The 24557-nt window shown below is 44.5% G+C and overlaps 1 protein-coding gene across 1 annotated transcript in view; it reads right to left on the minus strand.

Annotated features, from left to right (window-relative positions):
- Window positions 1–218: 218 nt before the first annotated feature.
- FNTB (farnesyltransferase, CAAX box, beta) overlaps window positions 219–24557 on the minus strand; it is a 67056-nt gene continuing 42717 nt past the window's right edge. Inside the window, exons 7-12 of the mRNA XM_049611482.1 lie at window positions 22937–23023; window positions 16746–16875; window positions 13745–13877; window positions 8082–8193; window positions 7086–7200; window positions 219–1680 (exon numbers count right to left, since the gene is read on the minus strand). Coding sequence (XP_049467439.1) covers window positions 1552–1680; window positions 7086–7200; window positions 8082–8193; window positions 13745–13877; window positions 16746–16875; window positions 22937–23023 — 706 coding nt within the window. The 3' untranslated portion in view covers window positions 219–1551. The remainder of the gene's footprint in view (window positions 1681–7085; window positions 7201–8081; window positions 8194–13744; window positions 13878–16745; window positions 16876–22936; window positions 23024–24557) is intronic.

Raw genomic sequence — 24557 nt, forward strand, 5'->3', positions numbered from 1 at the left:
GGAACTTGGGAGACAGAGCTTCTCCCACTGCTTGTTGGGCCCACGGTGGCATCCACTGCAGCAGCTGTCTGAGGGTGGAACCCAAGTCAGATCCCTGCAAGGTCTGAAATGTCACACACACGGGAGACCGGCAATCCGCGAGCAATCTTCAGTAACTCCCAACAGTGGACACTCTGAGAGAATGTTCTTGGGACCAGTCACAAATGAGAGACATCAGAGAAAATGTTATTCTTTTATTATTTCAAGGAGGTAATACATAGCCCAATCCGCCAAAGCAATAGGGAATGAGAGGCAGCAGACGGCCAGAGTTTTGAGAAGAGCCTCGTGCCGCACCTCCAGGCTCCTGTCTGCTCGCAGTCCGGGGCTGCGTACATGAAGGCCAGGTCAGCTGCACGGAGTGTGCCGTGACTGTAGCAGCGGACAGATGGCCCAACTCAACGCCCCGCTGACCGAGAAAGGGTTCCCCGGGAGCAGCAGAGGCCCTGCCAGGCTGAGCACGCTGGGCGGCACTCAGTCCTGCCACAGCCGGCTGAGCAGCCAGCCTATCTAGCACTTGATTTTATCTCTGTGAGACTAGAGTGGGCAGGATGTGAATAAATCCTGAGTCAAATTAAGGTGAAAGACTTAGTAGTGTTAATACTCCAGATGAGAGAAGACAACACCGTCTCTGAGGGTGATGGGCTGGGAGTCTGATGGAAGAAAGATGGAAACACGCACAATGGCCACAGGCTGCAGGTGCGGCCTTGAGGACACGAGAAGGGTATTTCACATACATGACGGGGGGCGGGCACTGGGGCTGCTTCCTCGGACACAGAAATGAACTAGAGGTTCATTTTCCACTCATAATTGGTTTCCTGGGTCTAAGTCACCACCCCTGTGGCTGAAGCGAGTCCCGCCCTGGGGAGAAGTGTGGCTCAGTTCTCCAGTGCGGAGGGGGAGGGACTCACAACTCAAGGAGATCTTTCTCCCCCACCCCCAGCTCCTTTCCCTTGCAAATGACTGAGGTGGAAGGTGAGAGGTAGGGCACCTCCTAGTGAAGTCCCACCATGATTTTTTTCTAGAGAATTCACTGTGATGGGACCAAAGCTCCCCCTCCCCCTCGGCACGGAATAGACTTATTTCCACTCAGGGGAGGGCACCTTCCTGGTGACTTAATGGTGGCGTGCAGAGGGGAATCGCAGCAGTGACTCATAGACACCGTTCATTTCAGTACGACTGTCCGGGCCGGAGAGCTGGCGGCGAGGGACTGGTCCTGCCCAGCATGCACCATTCCCCAACAATCCTGGCCAGGCCAGAGCCGGGTTTAGATGCCGCACGGGCTGACAGATTTTTGGTTTGACGGAAGTGGAAAGAATTTTTTAAAAACCACGCCACTATTTTCTCCAAACCCAGGGCCATCAGTTTTGTTTTGTTTGACAAGAAAAGGACAAAGGACCACAGCTCCCTAGTGGCCAAGGCTTCTGCAGCACAGAATGCAGTATGTATCGAAATGCATAAACCTGGGTCTGACCGGGGAGGTGGGTGAACATAGAGCCAGGGGCCCTGGGTCTTCTAGTCGGTGGCAGTCTCTCCTGGTGCCTCGTCATGTTCCTCAAAGCCCGGGACTGGCTTCTGCAGGAAGTGCATGGTGGCCTGGATCACCTTATCTGGTCCAATATTGTACACAGGGTGAGTGGGCTGCTGCAAAGAGAACAGATGCCGATCAATCACCCCAGTGGTCCTTGCGACCGTGCACAGACTTGAAACCTTTACATGGACTTGTAAGAATTTATCAGAAGAAGGAATCATCAGAGATACACAGGGAGATTTATCACCCCAGGCCCTGATGTTCAACAACAAGGTATTAGTAAAAGCATTTAATGCTACATGGGATGCAAAGGAATATTACACAGCCGTTTAAAAACATGCTTTCAAATATTTAATGGTAAGGGCAAATGCTTATAACGTATCATGTGAGGAAAACAGTATATACAATGTTATCCCAAACTTACTTTTTGAAAATGTGTTTGTAGATGTGATTTATAGGCAGAAATTGGACATACGCCAAAATCGGTCCCGTGATATTTTCTTATACTTTTGTATATATTCTAATTATTAAAACATACATGCATTTATTTACATTTGTAATCAAGGAAAAGGACCACAACGCGATGATGCAGTAAAAGCATCAGGCCATATTTAAACTCTTTTATAGTAGTCTGCTACATCATAGAAATCCAAAAGAAACTTCAGGTCTGAGACAGGGCACAACTGGAGGCCAATATTCAGGACTCATCCACTCTGGGAGAATGAAGGAGGGGACAGAAATGCAGGAGAGGTTTTAAAACTACTTTTAAAATACTATGGGGGCGCCTGGGTGGCTCAGTTGGCTAAGCGTCCGACTTTGGCTCAGGTCGTGATCTCATGGTTCATGAGTTCGAGCCCCACGTCGGGCTCTGTGCTGACAGCTCAGAGCCTGGATCAGGCTTCAGATACTGTGTCTCCCTCTCTCTCTGCCCTTCCATCATTCACACTCTGTCTCTCTGTGTCTCTCAAAACTGAATAAACGTTAAAAAAAAAAAAGAGAGAGAATACTATGAGCAACTCTATGCCAAAACCTATAAAAGTACAGATAAACTGAATAATTCTATAGAACAATATAAATTTTCAAAAGAAATTCTTTAAAATTTGTATGAATACATTTTTTAAAAAGTTTTTATTTATTTAGTTTGGTGGGGGGAGGAGCAGAGAGAGAGGGAGAGAGAAAGAATCCCAAATAGGCTCTGTGCTATCAGCACAGAGTCCAATGCAGGGCTCAAACTCACAGAACCATGAGATTACGACCTGGGGCAAAATCGAGTCAGACACTTAACCAACTGAGCCGCCCCAACTTGTATGAATAAATTAAATCAGTAATAACAGTTGCTTATTCTGCTCCACCATTCCTCCCCCAAAATATCAGGCAGGCCTGGATGGTTTCTCAAGCAAGTGCTACCAAACCTACAAGAAACATAATCTCTAACTTCTATAAACTTTTTCAAAGTCTAAACAAAAGGCAGGGGTGGGGGTGGAGAAGAAGTACCCATCTAATTTTATGAGGCTGTGATATTATCCTGAAATATAAACTGGAAAGAGCAATACAATAAAACAAAAATTCAGATCAGCTTTTCTTATGAATACCATGCAAAAAAAAAATCCTAAATAAAAATACTAGTCAGGGACACCTGGGTGGCCCAGGTAAAAATACTAGTAAAATACTAGTCAGTCAGTTAAGCATCTGACTCTTGGTTTCAGCTCAGGTCATGATCTCGTGGTTTCGTGGGTTTGAGCCTCGTGTTGGGCTCTGTGTTGGTGGCGCAGAGCCTGCTTGGGATTCTCCCTCCCTCGCTCTCTGTCCCTCCCCCACTCGCACTGTCTCTCAAATTAAAAAAAAAAAAAAAAAAAATACCAGTCAAAAATGCTAGCAAACTGGGGCACCTGGGGGTCTCGGTTGCATGTGCAACTCATGGTTTTGGCTCAGGTTACAATCTCACAATTTGTGAGTTCGAGCCCTACGTTGGGCTCTGTGCTAGCAGTGCAGAACCTGTTTGGGATCCTCTCTCTCCCTTTCTCTCTGCCCCCAACCCCAAATAAATAAACTTAAAAAAAATACTAGCAAACTGAATCCAGCAATGTATTAAACACACACAATCACGCTGTCCTCTGACCATAAGAAGGGCTGATCCTAGGAATGTAATGTTAACATCAGAACACTTATTAACAAAATATAGCACAGTCAAGGAGAAAAACCAGATGTAGAAAAAGCCCTCAGTAAAATTTAATATTAGATTATGATTGGAACAAACAAACAAGAAACAACCTGGCAAACCAGGAAGAGAGGGTTAAGTAACATCCTTAACTTGATAGGAGGTATTTATCAGAACCCTGCAGTAAGGATCCTACATAATGCTGAAATTATAGACACCTTCCCATTACAACCAGAAGCAAGACAGGAGCGCCCCCCCATGACCACCTCTAGTCAACACTCTATAGGGGTCTTAACCAACATCCCAAGGCAGAAAAAGAAATAAAATTCTTAAGAATCAGAAAGAAAAAGGCAAAACTGTCCTTATTCGAAAATAACATCACATGCTAAATAAAAAAAATCCAAGAGATTCTACAAACTATTACAACTATTAAGTTCAGCAAGGTGGCTGCATACAATTAAAATATAAATATCATTTCTGTACATTAGTAACAACCAGTCACAAATATAAAAAAATATTCCAGTCACAATAGACACAAAAAGTATAAATTTCCTAGACATAAGTCTAACAAAAGATGTGTTAGTCTTTTATAGAGAAAATGATGTAAGACCACTGAAGGACATGAAAAATAATCTGAAAAATCGTGTTCACAAATGGAAAGCCTTAATATTGAAATGAAGTCTGTTCTCTCCCATTAATCTTAAATCTAATGTGATTCCCATAAAAATTCCATTATAGTTTGTTTTTTTGTGTGTGTGGAACTCGATAAGCTGATCCTAAAACTCATAGGAAAAAGCAAAAAGAAAGAACAGCAAGGCAATTTTGAAGAAAAAGAACAAGGGGATGGGACCTGCCTACCTGCATTTACAATTTGCTTAAGAGAGTACAGACAGGCAAACAGACCAGAGGAACAGAACAGAGTCACTTCATATACAGAAACTCGAGTACGTGACAGACATGTGACACACATCAGTAGGAAAGTTGTAAACTTCCGTAATTGGTATTGGTCAATTGGTCATCTACATGGAAAAAATATAAAATTATATCCAACCCTCACCACAGACAGAAACCAATTCCAAGAGAATTAAAAATCCAGATGGGAAGAGCAAAACTTTAAATGGTTTGGAAGAAAATATACGTATGACCTCAGTGTAGGGAAAGATTTTTTTTTTCTAATGTTTTATTTTTGAGAGGACAGAGCATGAGCGGGGGAGGGGCAGAGAGAGAGGGAAACAGAATCGGAAGCAGGCTCCAGGCTCCGAGCCGTCAGCACAGAGCCCAACACAGGGCTCGAACTCACAAACCATGAGATCATGACCTGAAGTTGGATGCTTAATCGACTGAGCAACCCAGGTGCCCTGGAAAGATTTCTTTAAAAAAATTTTTTTTAATGTTTATTCCTTTTTGAGAGACAGAGAGACAGAGCATGAGTGGGGCAGGGGCAGAGAGAGAGGAAAACACAGAATCCAAAGCAGGCTCCAGGCTCTGAGCTGTCAGCACAGAGCCCAACGCGGGGCTCAAACCCATGAACTAGGAGGTCATAACCTGAGCTGAAGTCAGATGCTTAACCAACTGAGCCATCCAGGCACCCCCGGGAAAGATTTCTTAAGTACTCCTCCACCATCAAAAACCAAAAAGGCAGTAAAACTGTTCACTATAAAATTAAAAGTCTTCTATTCAACAACCAAAAAACCCACTAAAAGTGAAAAGACAAGTCACGAACTGGAAGAGATTTACTACACACGTCACCGACACAGGATTAGTATTGAGAACACACAGAGAACGCCTTCAAATGTGTAAGAAAAGGGCAAACAATTAAAATTACAAATCAGCAAGCAAGCAAGCAGCTGGCAGGCAATTCACAGAAGACATAACACAAATGGTCAACGAACATTTGAGAAGATGCTCAACCTTACTACGAATGAGGGAAATGTAAAAATAAAACTGAGATACCATTTCCCATCTATCAAATGGCAGAGAGGAAAAGTTGGACCACAGAGCAACTCATCTGAGTACTGTGCGAGTGTAAAACGACACAAGCCACATGGGCATTGGGGTGGGGGGGGGGGGAGGGGGCTGTCTATGAAGATGAAGGTGTGTGTGCTCTTCAACCCAGCAAGTCTCTCCTAGAGAAACTGACACAAGAATGTGCACTGTGACTCCGTTTGCAATAGCACAAACCGAAACCATCTCAACGTTCGCCAACAGGAGAAGAAAAATCAGTTGGGGTACATTTATACAAGGGAATACCATATAGTTGTTAAAATGTTCAAGCAGAGCAACATATGTGAACGCGGGTAAACCTCAAAAGTGTAACGGTCAGCAAGAACAGCAATGCACAATAAGTGATCCAGTAGCTACTGTCCTAAAAGGCATGAAAACATTCTCTGTCTATATTGTTTATGGATACATACATATGTAGTGATAGCACAAAAACTTATCTGCAGGCTTGCCAAATGTCAAACTTAGGACAAGGTGATGCTGGGGATGGAAGGAGACTGACAAATGGAAAAGGGGTGCATGGGAGGCGAATATGGAAACATGTTAAGACTTGAAAAAGCTGAGTGGTTGCAACTCCGATTTTGTCTGGTTATCAGTGAGGCTGAGCATCTTTTTATCCATACTGGCCATCTGTGTTCCTTCTGTTGGAACTATTCTGTGACAGTCTGCACGGGCCCTGTGATTTGATGGCCGTGGACGGTGTTAGTTGGATTCACGTCACAGGCTCACGTCTAGGCTCAGGGGTGTTTCCCGCGGCCAGGCTGGTCTAGGGCTGGATGTGGGGCTGAACATCCTGCCCGCAAGGGGCTAACAGCTCTGGGAGGCAGCAGAAAAAACCAAGTTAAACACACGCTACAAACTGCAACTGAGTGCCACGAGGGGCACAAACAAGGCGCGGTGGTGGAGCACTGTAGGGAGGCCTCCTTCACAGAGGTGGTCTGGGAATCTTCTCTGGAGAGACGCATGTCACTGTAGGCTCCAGAAGACAGCCAGCCATGCAGCGAGGACTGTGTGGCTGCAGATTCCAGAAACCTACTGCCTCTTAGTACATTTCCTCAATGGAACTATGAATAGAAGTCTGGGTCTGAGGCAGGGATAAAGGCACAGAACCTCTGTCTCAGACTGGATGCCCCCACCTGGAACCCTGAGTTTGCCTTAAGATAGTTCCCTCCTAGGTCCCAGGCTCCCTCCGGGGCGGCTGCCAATGGAGGGAGGGTGGGGGCTGCGTGCTCACAGACCTGCCCACAGGAGGCACATGGATAGTTGTGCAGGACACGCGTGGCTGCTCCCCTCTCTTGGTATGCCCCCATCCTGGGGACCCTGTGGAGAAGCGCCATCAAGCCCCCCACCCGGCCTTACCAGAGCATTTTCGGGCACACCCAGGACCACATCGTGCAACATGGCTCCACTGCCGAAGTGCTGGGCTATGGACAGGCCGCTCAGGCAGTAGCAGGTGTGGTAGAAGTCCCGAGACCTACAAAGACAAGGTAGCTCTGAGCAGGGACTCCTCCACTCCCACAAATCCCCCCAGGCACAGCCTCCAACAGGAGACTCAGGCCTGGAGCACACCCCCACATCCCAGGCCCAGGTCAAGCCGTGGCATTTCTCAGAGCCCCACTCTTCAGCCCTGCACCCTTGTAGTCTTGTAGACTTGTAGTCCGTCCCCCCAGGGTCTCCTCCAGCTGTCTTCCAGAAAGGACTCTCCAGGGTAGTGCTGGTGCTAAATTAATGTATTTCAAAAAAAAAAAAAAAAAAAAAAAAAAATCCTACCAAAATGCCTAGAAATGAGCCAAATTCTCCCTGACAAACTGCTAGGGACCAGCCTTCAGCTGGGCCTTCCCCTGGATGCTGACAGTCACAGGGTGTGTGCTGGCCCAGTAGCAAAGGGAACAGGACTTATCTGATTTCCCTTTTCTTTCTACTGCGGCGCCTCAAGGTATTTAATCTATGCTGCAATAGTTGTGATTATAATTTCTGTTTATGACACTCAAGGGTTTTAAAGTCCTATATCCTGTTCTATTTAAATCAGTTTCGTTTAAAAAAAAAAAAAAAAAGGCAAGAAAAGCCACCAACTTGGCAATCTATGTACCTACCCAGAGAGGGGGCTGCATGGAAGCTGGGGGAAAAGATGGGCACTGGGGGGTGCCAGGATGGCACTGGAAGGGGTGCTCCCACTGGGAGGCTTCTTCCCACAACACACTAGCACCAAGTAGCTGGATGGAAAGGGAGCCCCCTCCCCCCTGCCCCCCAGGCTTTTAAAGGTCAGCGGCTGTCACCCTCTGGTTCTGGGGAGGCTTGAGTGGCACACCATCTCTCCCCTCCCTGCCCCTCCCTCTCCCAAGAGAAGGCACTCACTTGCCAGGCTTATCCAGAAGCCCCCCGGCGGGGCACTGGCAGCACATAAGAATGTACTCCTGCAGGGCCTGCTGATGAAACATCCAGTGGCTCATGCTGAGGGCAGGGTCGCCTGCAGAAAGGCATAGCGTCAGGGCATGCCCGGTGGGCATCCAGCACGGTATGAATGACGTCTTTGTATTTTATTACCCACTGGGGACAGTTAAGGTTTCCCTCTATTATTCCTGGACTAATTTTGAAAATTACATTCTTGGGACACTTGATATCTTCGCCCACGTCCCATGATATGTCCCTTCTCCCGACCTTTGACTTGAGTCAAAGAGCAGCAGTGCAGAACGATACCTTGGGGTAAACGCCCTTACTGTGAATGCCTGTCCTAAACCACATCACGGACAGGCGTGGGCCAGCTGGCTATCTCTGCCTTCCAGATCCACCCTCTCACTGCTCCTGACTCAGTCCACAACTCCCTCCTCTGGGCCTCTTAAGACATTTCCTCTAGCACATCCCTGACTCTAACTGGCTAAGAGAACTCTCAACAGAGGTGATGTCTGTTCCTTCTACTTTTCTAAACCTCAACTTAATGTATCTCCAAAGGGCATCCTCCAACTCCTCTCTTGGCCTCAAAAACTGTTCCTAAGAAGGATTACTAGTAACCGCCAGGATTTCTGCATCATATAATAGGGTAGGGCACCTGAGTGGATCAGTTAAGTGTCTGACTCTAGATTTCGGCTCAGATCATGATCTCACAGCTTGTGAGTTCAAGCCCTGAGTCGGGCTCTACACTAACAGCAGGGAGCCTGCTTGGGATTCTCTCCCTCTCCCTTTCTACCCCTCCCCTGCTTGCGCTTTCTCTCAAAATAAGTAAATAAACTTAAAAAAAATACGGCAGCAGGAGCAGAAACTGGCAGTTCTGGTAATAATGCTCATGTATGAACAAGCAACTGGCCTTCTTCATTCTGAAGCTGAATCAGTATGGTCGGAGAATTCCATGGGCCGCATAGTTATCAAATGCAGATGACAGAGACTGCCAACAGATGGATGCTTCCAGAAGCATTTATGTGGGAATTTTTTTTTTTTTTAAATATACACATGCATTAAGTCCTTGGTCAATTTTATACTTGGATACTCGGGCTACTACAAAGATAGCAAGTAATCTGTGAATAGCAATTAAAAGCTAATTTTTCCTTCTTCCAGTCTGTTTCTGTGCATTTTTCTATATAGTTATTATAATTTTATATTTTGCATTCTCCATTTAACACTATAGGCATACATTTTTCTATGCTGTTATCATACTGTTGATTTTTCCTTTGTAATTTCTTCTTTAAAGAAGCAAATTTAATAGCTACTGGGATTTGAGGGGGGTAATGATGAAAATTCTACAATTGATTATGGTCATGGCTGCACAACTCTGATTACACTAAACACCACTGAGTTGTATATTTTAAGTGAGTGAATTGTATGGTATGTGAATTCTATCTCAAGAAAGCTGTTACTTTTTCTTTAAAAAGCAAATTTACTAAACTTTAGGATCACTGCATTAAACATCTGTACAAAATATCCTTTTATTCTATATCCTGTAGGAAATAAAAGACTATTATTATAAGGTAAGTGCCAACCTGTCACTAAAAGCAGAATCTGAAAAGAAATTGCTATGTTTATTATCAGACAGATTACAGAGTGGGTCGGTTGCCTGCTACCTTATGGAAATCTACAAGCTCCGAGTCCACAAACTCCACCAGGAGCTTCCAGGGGTCCTGAATCTGCACAGCAGCTCACACAACCAGAGACGAAGGCAGGCGTGATGATGGGTGCTGCTTGTGCACCACAATTGGCCTTTTAGTCCTTTATACCTCTCCCTTCAATTACAAATCCCCATTATTATGTCATTTTGCTTTTCAAAGATTCCTTTTATCTAAGAAATCAAAAGCTTTCCCAAACAGTAACTGACAGGTTCAGCCACATGCAGCTCAATTTCACAGGTGGACAAATCCAGGCCTGGAAGTATGTCCCAAGGAACACACAAGCAACGAGTAACCATCAGTCTAAACCCAAACTCACGGGCCTGCTGCTTTCTTACTGCTCCACAAAAACCAAATAACTCACTAATTTAGTCAGCATTGAATATTTTTAAGATATTAATAATTCGTTCTTCTACTCAACTGCTGTCTTCTACACACATAAGGCAGCCACCTGCATGGAACCACTAACGGCTACTTGCTCAGTGAGGTCGTGTGTCGGTCCTTTGTTATCTCTTTAGCCAGCAACGTGATCATCGCCTTTACAAAATCTATTTGGTCATTTACTAAGATAAAAGTAGTAACGCACATGGTTAACAACAGCAACAAAAAAGGCAGAGTGTAGTACAGAAGGAAAAACAATTCAACACGTATGTCTCCCTCCCTTCATCTCCCACCCTCCTCCCAAAGGTGCCCATTGCTAAAGGGGTTTTGCTCACTTCCAGGAAAAGCTGTGGAGAGGTCGGTCCGTGTGCACAGAGACCACTCTAGGCCTGGCCCTTTACACTTTATGTTGTGTCCTGGAGAGTTTTCCAATATTAGCTCATTGCATCTAACCACGGGATGGGGAGATCATAATTTATTCAACTATTAAACTTTTAATGAGTGTTTGGTTGTTTGCCATTAAAACTCCACTTCGACACACGTCCTTTGCTAATATCTCTGCAGGTAAATTCCCGAAAGTGTACTTGCTGGGTTTAAGTAATTTAAACAAATCTCCAAACTACCCTCCAAAAAAACCGATACAGCTATTTACACCCACACTGACAGTACAAAAGTGCCTGGTTTTCCACACTCTCCCCAATATCGGGTACCGCGTTTTCTCCTCTCTGCCAACGTGACAGTAAAAACAACCAGTGTCCCACTGATTTTATTCACATTTCTTTCACTGCCATCTTTTCGTTTCATTCATGCCGCCTGTGCTGGTTAGAAGCAAGGCTCTGACGGAGGCGTAGGTGGCGATCGGGCATCGTAAGGCAAGTTGCTCACCCTTGCTGGTCTTTGTTTCCTCATCTGTAAGATGGGGATAACAACAGCACCTATCACAGCACTGCTCAGAGAATCAAATGAGAAAACACCCGTGGAGGACTCCGTTCAGTCCCTGGCTGAGGCTGAGCGCTTGGCAAGCCTCAGCGGCCAGGAGGAGCGGTGGTCGTAGAGGGGGTAACACAAGTAGTAGCTCTTTCCTGCCCGTCCAGAATCTGCCCGTTCAGATCCTCTGCCTGGTTTTCAGTGGGGCTGTTCATCTGTTTCTTAGTGATTTAGGAGCCTCTCAACTTAAAGAAATTTAGCCCTTTGTCATTTGTCACAAATAATTTGTCCTACCTTGCTACTTGTTTTGTTTATAGAATTTCTCTTCTTTTATAAAAGAATTTTATTTTTCTTCTTCTTTATGCAAATTAATTGTAGAAAATCAGAAAATACACATAAAAAAAAAAGAAAACAAATATTGCGTGTCGCTTCACAGTCCAGGTGCCTTCTCATAATTTTTTGGAGTCAACTCTTCGCTAAAAATGGAATTATATACAAACTGCTTTGAAACCTTTGATCACAGTGTATTACGAAAATCTTCACACACATCGTCTCCTTGCGACTCCCAACGTCAGTATTCTGCCCACCACTCAAGACACTGCCCTTCCCTTCCCACTGCTACTGAGAAGTGGGTGAGCTTCAAGCCCAACACAGGCCTTCTCCTGGGCCCTGACAAAAGCTGCAAGGTCCACGATTCACAGGCAGCGCTTTCCACAGGCAAAGCTCTGAATGTCATTTCCTCCAGGACCTGTGCTACAGTAAACAGAATGTCAATTGGGGCCCCTCTGAAGATGCTGGCAGGGAGCACTCTTCTCACAGCTCTCCTGGATTTTCCTGGCATCTCATCCCAGCCAGGGACAGGTTTGTGAAAGGCTGACCATTTTACCAAGGGCTTGACCTCACTAGTTTCAAATAAGGAATCACTAAAACCCTAAGTTATTTTTGCTTTGAAAACACTGAAGTTTCAGGGAATTCTTGACCTCCCAATCACAGTGGTCAAGCCAGAGACCGTGCAGGCTCCAGAGTCAGGGGAATGATCTATCCTAACGCCCTGAGACCCTAAGCCCAGGGGCCCAAGGCAAGGAATCGCAGGACAGACTGAGACCGGCAGAATGGGAAGCCAAGGGGGCGCCTAGGTGGCTCAGTTGGTTAAGGATCCGACTTTGGCTCAGGCTCAGGACATGATCTCACAGTTCCTGGGTTCGAGCCCTCATCGGGCTCTCTGCTATTAGTGCAGAGCCTGCTTCGTATCCTCTGTCTCCCTCTCTCTCTGCCCCTCTCCCACTCAGGCTCTCTCAAAAATAAAATGAACATTAAAAAAAGAAAGAAAGAATGGGGGGCACCTGGGTGGCTCATTCCATTAAGTGTCTGGCTTTAGCTTGGGTCATGATCTCACAGCTCATGAGTTCGAGCCCTGCATTGGGCTCTGTGCTGACAGCTCAGAGCCTGGAGCCTGCTTTGGGTTCTATGTCTCCCTCTCTCTCTGTTCCTCCCCTGCTCACACTGTCTCTCTCTCTCTCAGAAATAAAGATTGCAATGTCTCTCTCTTTCTCCCAAAAATAAAGATTAAAAAAATAAAAAATAAATTAAAAAAAGAAAGAATGGGAAGACAGGGCCGAGACTGCGTTTACTTCAATTCAGCATCCAAAGTGGCCACAACTCAGATGAAACGAAGAGACTAAAGAAAGGCGCTCAGAAAGAACAGCCAAAGAAGGAAGAAAAGCATGGGTCAGGGGGCCAGACAATAGGAAAGAATCTCATCTTCCACATTTGAGCAATTAATTACCCAATTATTAAGTCCAAAGAAAACCTTCTCTCTGGGCCAAGGGCTCTCACTCCAAGAACACATCAGCACCCAGCGGGACAGCCATGACTTCCCCTCCCCCCACCAGTTTCCTCAGAGACACGCTGCTCTCACATAAAATAAATAAGAAAGATGGTTCAGGAGTCAGCGGGCGACCTGAGATTTCAAATGATCAAATAAAGGAAGGTGCTCCGAAGTTGTGCTTGCTGTCTAACTGCTTTGGTTTTGCCTTCTGATCTGCGACTCCAGAGAAATGAACCCAGGTCTCTCCGCTCCAGTGGTATGGGTGGAACAGACTTGCATTTAGGATTCTTCAATGAATTTAAAATACAACAGTGCTCGCGGCAGCAACTACAAAGCCAGTCAGACCTGGTGGATCTCTTCTCCTGGGGTTCTGCCTCTCTGCCCCTTTGTGCCATCGCCTTCTCAGTCACTGTTGTGACCGCGACGCACACAGTGTGGGTTTTCAGTTCCGATATGACCGATACGGGACGCTGCATTGGAAACTGTGGCTTCACACCCGGCTGAGGTGGCAGTCACCCTGGGACCCGGACACGCACCTACCTCCTCCTAGCCACAGACAGTTTGCAGCAGCAACTGTGACTCAACTAAACCACTGGAATTAAAGCCTAGTCTGCATGTGAGTGCAGGAGACATGGCGGGGCGGGGGGGGGGGGGGGGGGTGGGGGGAGTGTGCGGTTCATGCAGGGCACTCAAAATCCAGGACAGACAGACAAACACTCTGGCTACCTGACTGGGGTTAGCAGCCAGGGGAAGTCACCCAGCCCCTGCCAGCAGCTCCCTGGGCTCACCTTGAGCATGCAGTGCGCGGTGCAGCAGGGGCAGCAGCCCCGCCTGCCAGAAGGAGTAGCAGCCGTCCACCAGCTTGTTGCAGCGGCCCTGAAATCCACCTTCGAACCGCATCTGCCGGCTTGTCACCCATTGCTGAGAATGAGACAGAGAAGGGAAAGGCAGGTGTAGGCCAAGTTCCCATCTCTGGGCTTCTTGGCACTGGAATTCTAGTCCTGGGGCTGTTCCTTCCTTCCCCCCACTGCCGCGGATGCAGACTGGACCATCTAAGCTGGACTCTTGGCAGGGCGGCCAGTACTGATCTCTGCTTCGTGCCCAATGGACAGCTAACCACCTTTTCCTGGGTTTCAAGTGGGTTCTGATGCTGACAGAATAAAGACATCAAGTTGGCCTATAAGGAGACCTGCAAATGTCTCTCAATAAACAAGGCTTAATGAGGAAATTGAAGGCAAGTGGCTCATTTCTAACCACTTCTCAGGGAAGTTTATTAAAAGCAGATAAATGGAATTGTGTGCTGTGTCTCAGTGGATGATCTCAAACTGTTCCTGACTTTGACTTGGCACCTGAAGAAATTCATCCAAGGTTTCTTAGCAAGTTACTTGCAGGACCAGAAGCAGAAGCCATTATCCCAACCGCCAAGGACGGCTCTGTCAGCTCTAGCCTCTCTGCGTCTCCAGGGAAACCTGGTTGGCTAACAGAAGACAATCTTTTACTCTGAACTTGTAAGATGGTTCTTGATGTCACTCAGCGGTCACACATGATGCTGCTGCCCATCCCTGCTTATCTCCAAGTTTTCTAAACACACTCTGCTACCAAGATCAAGATAGCCAGGGGTTTCATCCTCTAGAAACGAGCAGAACCGACTGGCTGAGCAGATAATGACATCTCCATTTCCCTCCCAGGCAGTTCCAGACACCAGCCACGGGCTTTCACAACTGAAAGGTGCAGAGTAGGATGTCTCTTCCTCCCCCCACCCCTAGGTTCTTACTTGACTGAGTTCCTGAAAGGAGCTACCGAGGACCCTTTCTGGAAGGGGGAGGGGATGTCTTTAAGTTACCAAGTGTGGAGTTTAGATTATATCCCTGTTCAAGGCCATACTCACCCATAAGAGTCAAGTCCCAAATTCTTAGAAGAAAGACATAAAAAAAACTACACTGCATGTGTAGGCACTAATAAATCACCAGTGAGTCTTAAATGAGCCAGTGCTTTAGGGATGATGCCATTTAATGAAAGCGGTGAAGCATCACTCAAGAAAAGAGAAAACAGGTACTACAGTGGGGAGTCCATTTTTCATTTTCTCTTACACCACAGACTAAGGTTTTTTTTTTAATATTTTTTAAAATGTATGTATGTATGTATGTATGTATTTATTTATTTATTTATTTTTGAGAGAGAGAGAGACACACGCACACACACAGCACAAGTAGGGGAGGGTCACAGAAAGACACAGAATCCAAAGCAGGCTCCAGGCTCTGAGCTGTCAGCACACAGAGCCTGATGCGGGGCTCGAATCCATGAGCAGTGAGATCATGACCTGAGCCAAAGTCAGATGCTCAACCGACTGAGTCACCCAGGTGCCCCCAAAGGTTATTGGTTTTTGTGTTTTCGCCCAGACTAAGGGTTTTTAAGCTGGACTACATAATTTTTTCCAGTGTCTAAGCCCATGGGTTTACTCTGCTTCCTTCGGCCATATGAATTCATAAAATCCTTCAGATATGGGTCCTAGTTCTCTCAAAGCAAAAGGAGGGGACGGAGTGCTTTGGGTAAGAAGGACATTGGCATTCATTGAGCACCTACTATATGTTATCTCCTTTAACCTTCAGAGTCCAGAGTTCTAACCCTTCCTTTAACCTTCAAAGAACTGTTATCTCTACCTTACAGAGGACCAAGGAAATTGAAGTTAAAACGGACACATTTCCTAAGGTCGCGTGGAACTGGGAGAGACAGGGCCCAAATCTAGAGTGTTGCCATTGTAACCGAGCCTCCTGCTGGTTATATTCCTCATTTCTTCCCAGGAAATGGGGCTTTTCAATTTCATGCCTTATTGGTAATCAGTCTCTTAAATGTCTAGCTGGCCATTTCAGCATGAACCTTCCAGGAAAGTATGCTATAGGAGGCATCCTGCGGATGAGGACAAGATACTACTGGTAGTATATCCGTAGAGTCTAACAGAAACTTTCTTGGAAGCTCATGATGGGTCTCATGACAGTTCCTATGATGAGCAGCTGACATCTGAGCTTGGGGAGAAGAGATGAATGTCCACTGCAGCTGGTTTGCTTTGAGGTCATGGTTGGGAGTAAATGCTTCCCAAAAGACGTCTCGGTGGCACTGCATGCGTGTATGTTTGTACACTAGGCCTCTGATGATAAATTAAGAATAATCTAGTGAATCAGAATGCAGTCAGCTTTCCTTCTCGATATCTATCAGGAGCTTAGAGTCCAGACATAAATGCCTAAGGCTACCTGCTCAATGCAACCACTCTGCTCTGCCCAGCTCATTTGAATGTGGTTACTAAATGTTCACATATTGCAGCCGGTAATAACAGCTTGGCTTCAAAAGGCCTGAGAGCACTTCTCATGACTTTTTCTCTTAGCAGATTCCTTCTAAGATACATGATGACCTCCAAATTTAAGAGACTGAAGCTACGGTCTCGGAAGCAGGAGGAAGGTACTCTGCCTCATTGCAGATGTTTGAGGGACTCAGGAAGACTGTGGAGCTGGCCTAATATACTATAGAAAGTTCAGAGCAGGGAAGATGGAAAGGCAGGAAGAAAGGAGCCAAGACCCAGACAGACGCCCACTCCTCCCACTTTCTCCGACCAGTGCTGAGCGCCCCAGCAATTACGTTGAAAAGCTTCATTACGGGTCATTCAGTTCGTGGGCTCAGAGCAGGAACTCTGTTGGTCCTTCCCACAGCCAAACAGTCCCAAAGCACTGTGAGTCTGACCAGTCACATCACCAGGAGCCTGGGGCCTGAGAAGAAGAGGAGTCAACAGACACTTACCAATAGGCTCTTCAAGTTCAAGGAGCGTTCCTTTTTGAGGATGACCAGTGCGGCCAGGCCGCAGAAAGTGTAGCCGCCGTGCGCTTCCATCCCTGGAACCCCACCAATTCCACCTTCCCAATTCTGACACCTGGGAGGAGATGGAGAAGAGCAGATTGAGTGGTAGGTGTCAACGCATGAGTGGCCGGGTAGAGTGGGTGGGCACAAGTGCAGAAGCACCCAGGTTGGCAAAGAATGAGTTTGTTCAGATAATGACATGAACCATCACAACTATGAATGGAAAGATGCCAGCTAATTAACTTTTGGAAATGCCTTTTCCTCCAAAAAAAAAACCGGGGGGGGGGGGAACTCAGAGAAACAGTCTACTTATGCACAGTACCTCAAATCTCTTAGGAAAAAAGTAATAAAATCATACCTACAGTATGACAACCACAGGTTAGAATAAAAATGAAAAATAATTGCTATTTAGGGCAGGTCTATTGCTGGTATTTTTTCTCTTTATTCTTCTGTATTTTCAAAAGCTTGCTATAATAAACATATAAAACTTTATTACTATCGAAGTAAACTTATTTTTTAAATTATAACCTCCTATATATTCAAATTACTCATTTACTATTATAACAATTATTATTTTGGGGGTTAGACTATATATTAATAGTGTATTCTCTAGTCATAAAAACACGCCTCATCTTGTGACCAGCAATATAGGGTCATTTTTAGGAATTCATCCTAGGAAATAAGTTAAAATGTGTTCAAAGATAAGATTATAATATAACAGTGAAATATTAGAAACAACTCAGGAACTCAACAGTAAGGGACTGGTTATATAAATTATGGCCTATCTGTACTATAGAAAACTACACATTTAAAATGATGCTATGGGGGCGCCTGGGTGGCTCGGTTGGTTAAGCGTCCTACTTTGGCTCAGGTCATGATCTCACGGTTCATGGGTTCGAGCCCCACATCAGGCTCTTGCTGACAGTTCAGAGCCTGGAGCCTGCTTTGGATTCTATGTCTCCCTCTCTCTCTCTCTCTCTCTCTCTGCCCCTCCCACGCTCGCACTCTGTCTCTGTCTCCAAAATAAATAAAAAACATTAAAGTAAAATAAAATGAAATAAAATAATGCTACGAAGGATATTTAAAGATGTTCCCAATCAAAAAAAGTTACAAAATGGTAAAGTACTGTATAATTTTCCCGGAATTCTAGAAAGACATACACCAAAAGAGTGGTTGATGGTGGATTACAAGTGGCTTAGATTTTCTTCTTTTTGCTCATCTTTAATAAATATGCTTTTCTGTGTAATAAAGACAATTTTTCTTAGTATATATTCATATGACAGTGTAGGACTTTACTTCTGATGATCTCCGAGTATGTACACACTCTACAGGCGTGTCTGCCTCACAATCCCAACCGCGGTATAGGTGCACAGGTGGATGGGCACATGATCCAAGAGCCGGCAGAACCTCCGGATGGCAGAGAAAACAAGCAATGATACCGCCTGTCTTTCAGGCACCTCTCCCTGGAGGCCTTGCATCTTGCAAACTCACAGGCCTTTTTCAGAGCAGTCCGCAGGCCCAGGGACATCACAGAGCAGGGTGCCAAGTCAAAAACTGGCTACCACCCCCTGTACAGATTCTTTAGCACCTCCATCCCATGACCCTGCTGCTGCCTAAGTGGCGAGTTTTCCTTCCAACACATTTGGCTATGTGGAGCAGAGGAACAGTCAAGTTTGAAAAGTCTGATGGGTGAAGAACAGGCAAGGCACCTCTTAACATTTTCCTTTTCCTTAACTTTTCTGAACTTACCTTTAAAAATTTTTTTTGAATAAAAAAAACCCAAACAGATAGTGTTAACAAGTAAATAATGAAAAGTAAATCTCCTGCCCAAGCTGGCTTCCTAGTCCCTCTCACCAGCAGTGACCACTGTCAGTTTGTCTCCTCCTCTCTCTCTCTCTCTCTCCACACACACACACACACACACACACACACATGCACACATGCACACATGCACACACGCACGATTTACATTCCGCTTTCCCTCCCTTTTATACGTGGGAGCAACTTCAATAATTGTAAATTAGTAATTTTAGTAAAATTCTTTGGGAATGTCTTCTAGCTAACCCTAACAGACTGAGCACAAGCCCAATAAAATGAAAAGAATTTAAAAAGGGATAAACCCACAAGGGTAAAGAGCATAGGAGAAGATATGAATACAGACAGGAAATAACAAAATTTCGAAAGCCAGAAAAGGGGAAAGATAAGAACTAACGGACTTAACAGATTAGAGAAACCTAAACCAGCCCGGGGATAGGAGGCAACAGAAAGCAAGACGACATGCTCCAGTGCAAGGCCCAGGAACTAGAGGCACCATGATGCCTCAAGAAGTGGGATGAGTTGGAAACAAGTTAATTGGTTGCAAACATACATAGGAATCAATGAGACCTCTGGGTATGCAGCAGAGGACAGGAAGTTTCAGGAGTTTAATCAAGAGGATCTGAACTCCAGGATGTCCAGCACAGCAGAGCAGGAAGGAGGCACCACACTGAGCAGGGGATTAAGTGAGAATCTATAATCTGAGTACAAACACCCCCTACCCCTTTTCCTCCTACTAGTTTACAAAGCTGGCTGCCAACTTCATACCCCAACCAGAAATCTGGAAGATCCTTCTCAAGGAAAGCTGATAAGCCCAAGAGAAAAACCCAATGGGGTGAAAGGCTGAACCTAGCCTACTCTGGCACATGTAGCTCCCCATCAGCTTTTTAGCCCTTGGCTTCCAAATATGAATAAGAGACATTTCAACAAAGTCTCTGATATGGAAGAGAGAGACCAAAACAGATGAACAAAAATACATTGGAGAAATAACGTAGGGAACAGAAGGAAACTTTTTAAAATTGTATCTTTAGATAAAATATTATATGAAATGAAAACACTTTAAGAATAAAATGTGCCTGAAACAAGAACAGGAAAGTATGTAAAAAAGAAGTATTCCTTTTATAAACGAGGATAAAATAAGCTCTGGAAATTTGAAATAGAATGGCAGAAATACAAACTCAACAGAAGGATTAGAAAATAAAAGGTAAGGGACTCTCCCGGAAAGTACAGTACGAAAGATTAAGGGTTAAAAAATAGGCAAAAAATTGTGAAAAATTAGAAGACTAATCCTACTGCTAGGAGGTTATAAAATGAGCAAACACTGAAAATAGAGGGAAAGAAATTATCAAGGAAATCATATTGTATAATAAAGATTCTGGAACTAAAGTATTTGCAATCCCAGATTGAAGATACATACTGGGTACCCAAAAAATGAAGAAAAAAAAATCCGTATCATGGTTCATCAGCCTGAAGTTTCCAAACTTCAAGAATACAGATTCCAACAACTTCTAGGGAGGGGGATAAGGTGGGAAAGAGAAAAAGAGAAACAAAACCAAAACATACAACGGATTGGGAACACAATGGCACTGGGAGGCAGTAAAGCACAGTGGTTACCATAACAGATTTTGGTCACCTAAATTTCTTGTAATTCAGCTTAATATCAAATTCAATATCCTGCCATTTGACATTTAAGGAAACCATGACATGGAGAAGTGAAATAATTTGTCCAAGGCACAAAGCTAGTAAATCACGAGACTGGGATTCAAACCCAGAGTTTTCTCCTCCTGCAAATAACAGCTACATGCTCTGGACACAATACACAGAAACAATTTCTGAGGGCTCAGCAGACTGACAAAAGGCAGGCAGATTCTGGTGGGGATTTAAAAGTTGGAGCAGACAACAGCAGGCAGGCAGTCTCTTCCCTCCCCTCCCCTCCCCTATTTTTTTCTTCCCAGTTTGCCCTGAGGATGGCTGTGGGCCCCAGTGGTGGCAGCAGCAGGTCAGAGGGGTCAGTGGAAGGCAGCCGAAACTAATGGAAAGCCCACCATTTTTCTGATAAGAAGAACCAGGCTGAAAGAAACTAAGGAGGAGTACCAGAAAGAGCCAGAGAAGGAAAACTCCTAATTCCATGTTTAAACTTCAACGAAGTTTCTACATGACTCCCAATCACACAGGTGCTGGGCAAAATGAGAGCAGCTTCTGACCCAAGAACTGATCAAAGAGCTGAACCACAGCCCAGTGCAGGTGTGACAATTCACAGTTTGCATCTAACCAAGTTGATTGCCTGCTTAAACAAAAACAACACTCTTTAGAGCAATCTAACAGAATCCAGTCTCTATAATGTAACATCATAATGTCCAAAACACAACCCTAAAATTACTTGACATATGCATAATCAGGGAAATGGGACATGCCAACTCCAAGATACCCAGATGCTGAAATTACCACACAAGAATTTTAAAGCAGATGTTATAACTATATATTTACCTCAGGGAAGTAGGAAAAAAAATATATACTTATAAAGAATAAAAAGACGGGAAATCTTAACTGAGAAACAGAAAGCATAAAAAAGAAACAAATCCAAGCAGGTTAGCTCAAAAGCCTATATTCTCAATCTCTAAACTACCTTACCAATCTCTAGCTACCTTACTAGTGAGTATTACATATCAGGTCTTCAGCAGATGTTGGTTATTAGTATTATCAGCCTTTTTAACAATGACACTGGAAGCCAGAAGATAATGGAGCAATGCTAAAAAAATTCTGAAGGATGTCAATTTATACAGTTTCCAATTTAGAAATCTCTCACCAAATAAACTATCAATCAAGTGTGAGAGTAGAATAAATAATCTTAATCTTAAAATAATGCATAATCTTAAAAATTCATCTCCCAAGTGCTCTCTTTTGGAATCTACTAGAGTATGTGCTTCATTAAAATGAGTAAGTAAGCCAAGAAAAAAGAGGACAGGGGCTTCAACAAAGGAGAGAAGTGAAGTGAATTTCATGCTGAAAGGAAGCTTCTGGATGCCTGCTGTGCAGCAAGCTGAGAGCAATCTGTCCAGACTGAAGCAGGAGAGCAGGGGGCTCCAGGAAGGATAACTCAGAACACACACACACACACACACACACACACACACACACAAAACTGATACATCACCGAAAGTGTTTGTATTGAGAGTAACTTTATAGCTCTGGCAGAAAATCTGGGAATAAGTCCATGGTCTATACATTTAAAAAAAAGGGGGTAATGATTAATTCCAGGAAAATAAAAATTATGTAAGACAGTAAATCTGATCATATTTTACCATCTGATTTACCTGAAAACTATATTTTCACAGTAATAGGTACTACTTTGATAAGAATAAACGTGTAAAAAACAAAATAATACAGCCTGGATATCAAGTACATAGGTATCTACTATACATTTTCTTTACTTTCTTTTAAATTATAAAATATTTGACGCATCTAGGAAAGTCTAGCAAATATATAGAACATCCATGCATCTAACACCTAGCTTTAACTTAGCCATATGTGCTTCAAGTCTTTCTTTTATTTTAAAGAAATAAACCATTACAGATACAGCTGAAGTCTCCCGCGGAGATGTGTAAACTTCCCTTGATTTCATGTCCTCTGCCCTCCCCCCAGAAGTAACCGCCATCCTGAATTTGGTGTTTATTCTTCCCAGGCATGTTTTTATATTACCACATGTGATTCTTTCCATAAACAATATAGAATTATTGTGCATGTTTTCAAATTTTAAATAAATGTGCTAATCCGCATGTTTTAACATCCTTTATTTTAACTCAGTGTTGTTTTGGGGATTTATCCACATTGATGCATGTAGCTCTGGTTTGTTCATTTTAACCAATTTATACTGCCATGTGACTCTACCACACTTTACTTCTCCATCTCGTGCTTATGAACATTTAACCAGTTCCTGGGTTTCTGCTATTACAACCACGTCATATGTTTGTGTCTTTCATGCCTATGTGTGAGTTTCTGTAGAAGTGGGATTGCTGGGGCATCAGCAAGGGCATCTTATTACCGAAATCCTCCCCAAACTGGTTAAATCCACTTAGATGCCCACAAATACTGCTCGCCCAAGGTTTTGAGCCTTGCCAATCCATACAATTACACAACACTGAAGAAAGTTCGGAAAAAAGGAAACTTTTAACGTATGTTTGAAATGCACAATCCTACAACCCTAATCCATCTCCTGTCATTTTATATTCCCTTCCATTCCTTTTTCCACTTTCTTTACTTTTTCAGAATCTTCACCACCTGCTTTCTAAGAGGCCAGGACAGACCCCAGCATCTCTCACCTCGCTATCCATTCGGCGGTGCCCTCAAAGAGATCTGGGGTGATGATGTTGGTCAGAGAAGCCACGGAAGCAGCACAGTATGCACTTCTGTTAGGATGGAAACACACGGGGACAACGTGAGGCTTTAAGAAAGGGATGAACTAAGGTTCACGGAGCTTCTCAGGCGGGTTGCCCTCTGCTTGGTAAGCTGTAACCACCTCCTGTCCTCACTCTTGGCACATGGTCAGTCCTCCTGGGTCTCCAACTGAGAGGTGTGACATTCTATTTGGATAGGGCTGCTCACAGCGTGGCTTCAGTGAAAGAACATGACATTCTAGTCTCCCTACCTCCACATGGTCAAATCTACATCAGAGGAAATAGTAGCCAAAGTGAATTTAGCTCTTTCAAAGACCTCCGATGGTTCCCAAACTTCCACGGTGTCATTCAAGTATTTCTGAAACGCTCATTTATTGAGATGTCAGTCATGTTTTAGGTCCAGGATTTCTGTTTATAGCGTGGACACATTAAAGGTTAACTATATATTTTTTCTGCAACAGACACTCCAAAGCAGGGCACCAAACCCTAATGGCCAGAAACAGATGAGTCCACTCAGATACTTTCCTTAGGCCTTTAAAGGGAGAGAAGCGCTTTGATTTCAAGCAGTACAGACACCAGTATAGACACACACACACACACATTTTTAAATGAAAAAGAAAGAGGGGCGCCTGGGTGGCTCCGTCGGTTAAGCGTCCAACTTCAGCTCAGGCCATGATCTCACGGTTCGTGAGTTCGAGCCCCGCATCAGGCTCTGTGCTGACAGCTCGGAGCCTGGAGCTGCTTCAGATTCTGTGTCTCCCTCTCTCTCTCTCTGCCCCTCCCCTGCTCACGGTCTGTCTCTCTCTGTCTCTCAATAATAAATAAATGTTAAAAAATTTAAAAAGAAAAAGAAAGAGAACATCTTTTTTTTTTTTTTTTTTAAATGTTATCCTACTTGATTTGGAATAATTCTTGCCACTCTGCCCTCCCAGCCCTAATGCTTCCCAGGACACATGTTATTTCAGCTTCTCCCTCTACTATCGAATATAGCTACAAACTGTCTTTTCTTCCCTTCTATGCCCTTTTCCAATGTCCAGCATCTCAGCTCCATTTTACACTGAAGACAACTGTTTGTTTTAATTCTGCATACAGATCCTGTTGCTAAGGGCTCCTAAGGAATACAAAAGGAAGGAAAGAGAAGGGTCTAATGTCCGTTATTGTTCAATATGGACACACTATTAAGCCGAACTTACAGAGGTATTCCAAAAAGAAATCTCTGCAGAAGCTGCAAGCACTATTGTGCGACCAGCATCTTTATCAGCCCGCTCATGCTGGCCACAGCACAGCAGAGGCTGTTACCCCGGCAGGCCTCAGAAGCACACCAGAGTCCCCCATGCCAAATGTTCTCATCTGCCATAAGCTAACTTCGGAGGCCTGAGCTAATTTCTTCCAGCGTTTCAGCCTCTCAGAGGGGTTTCACAGCATTTGCTCCTGACCCCTAATGGAACCTCTGAGGTAGGGAGGCGGCCAACAAAGTGGTTTGCTTCTCACAAAGGGAAGAACTGAGATGTGAAGCCAGCAGCCACAAGTCCCCCACTGAAAAGGG

The sequence above is a fragment of the Panthera uncia genome (assembly GCF_023721935.1).
Source record: "Panthera uncia isolate 11264 chromosome B3 unlocalized genomic scaffold, Puncia_PCG_1.0 HiC_scaffold_1, whole genome shotgun sequence".
Lineage (NCBI taxonomy): Eukaryota > Metazoa > Chordata > Mammalia > Carnivora > Felidae > Panthera > Panthera uncia.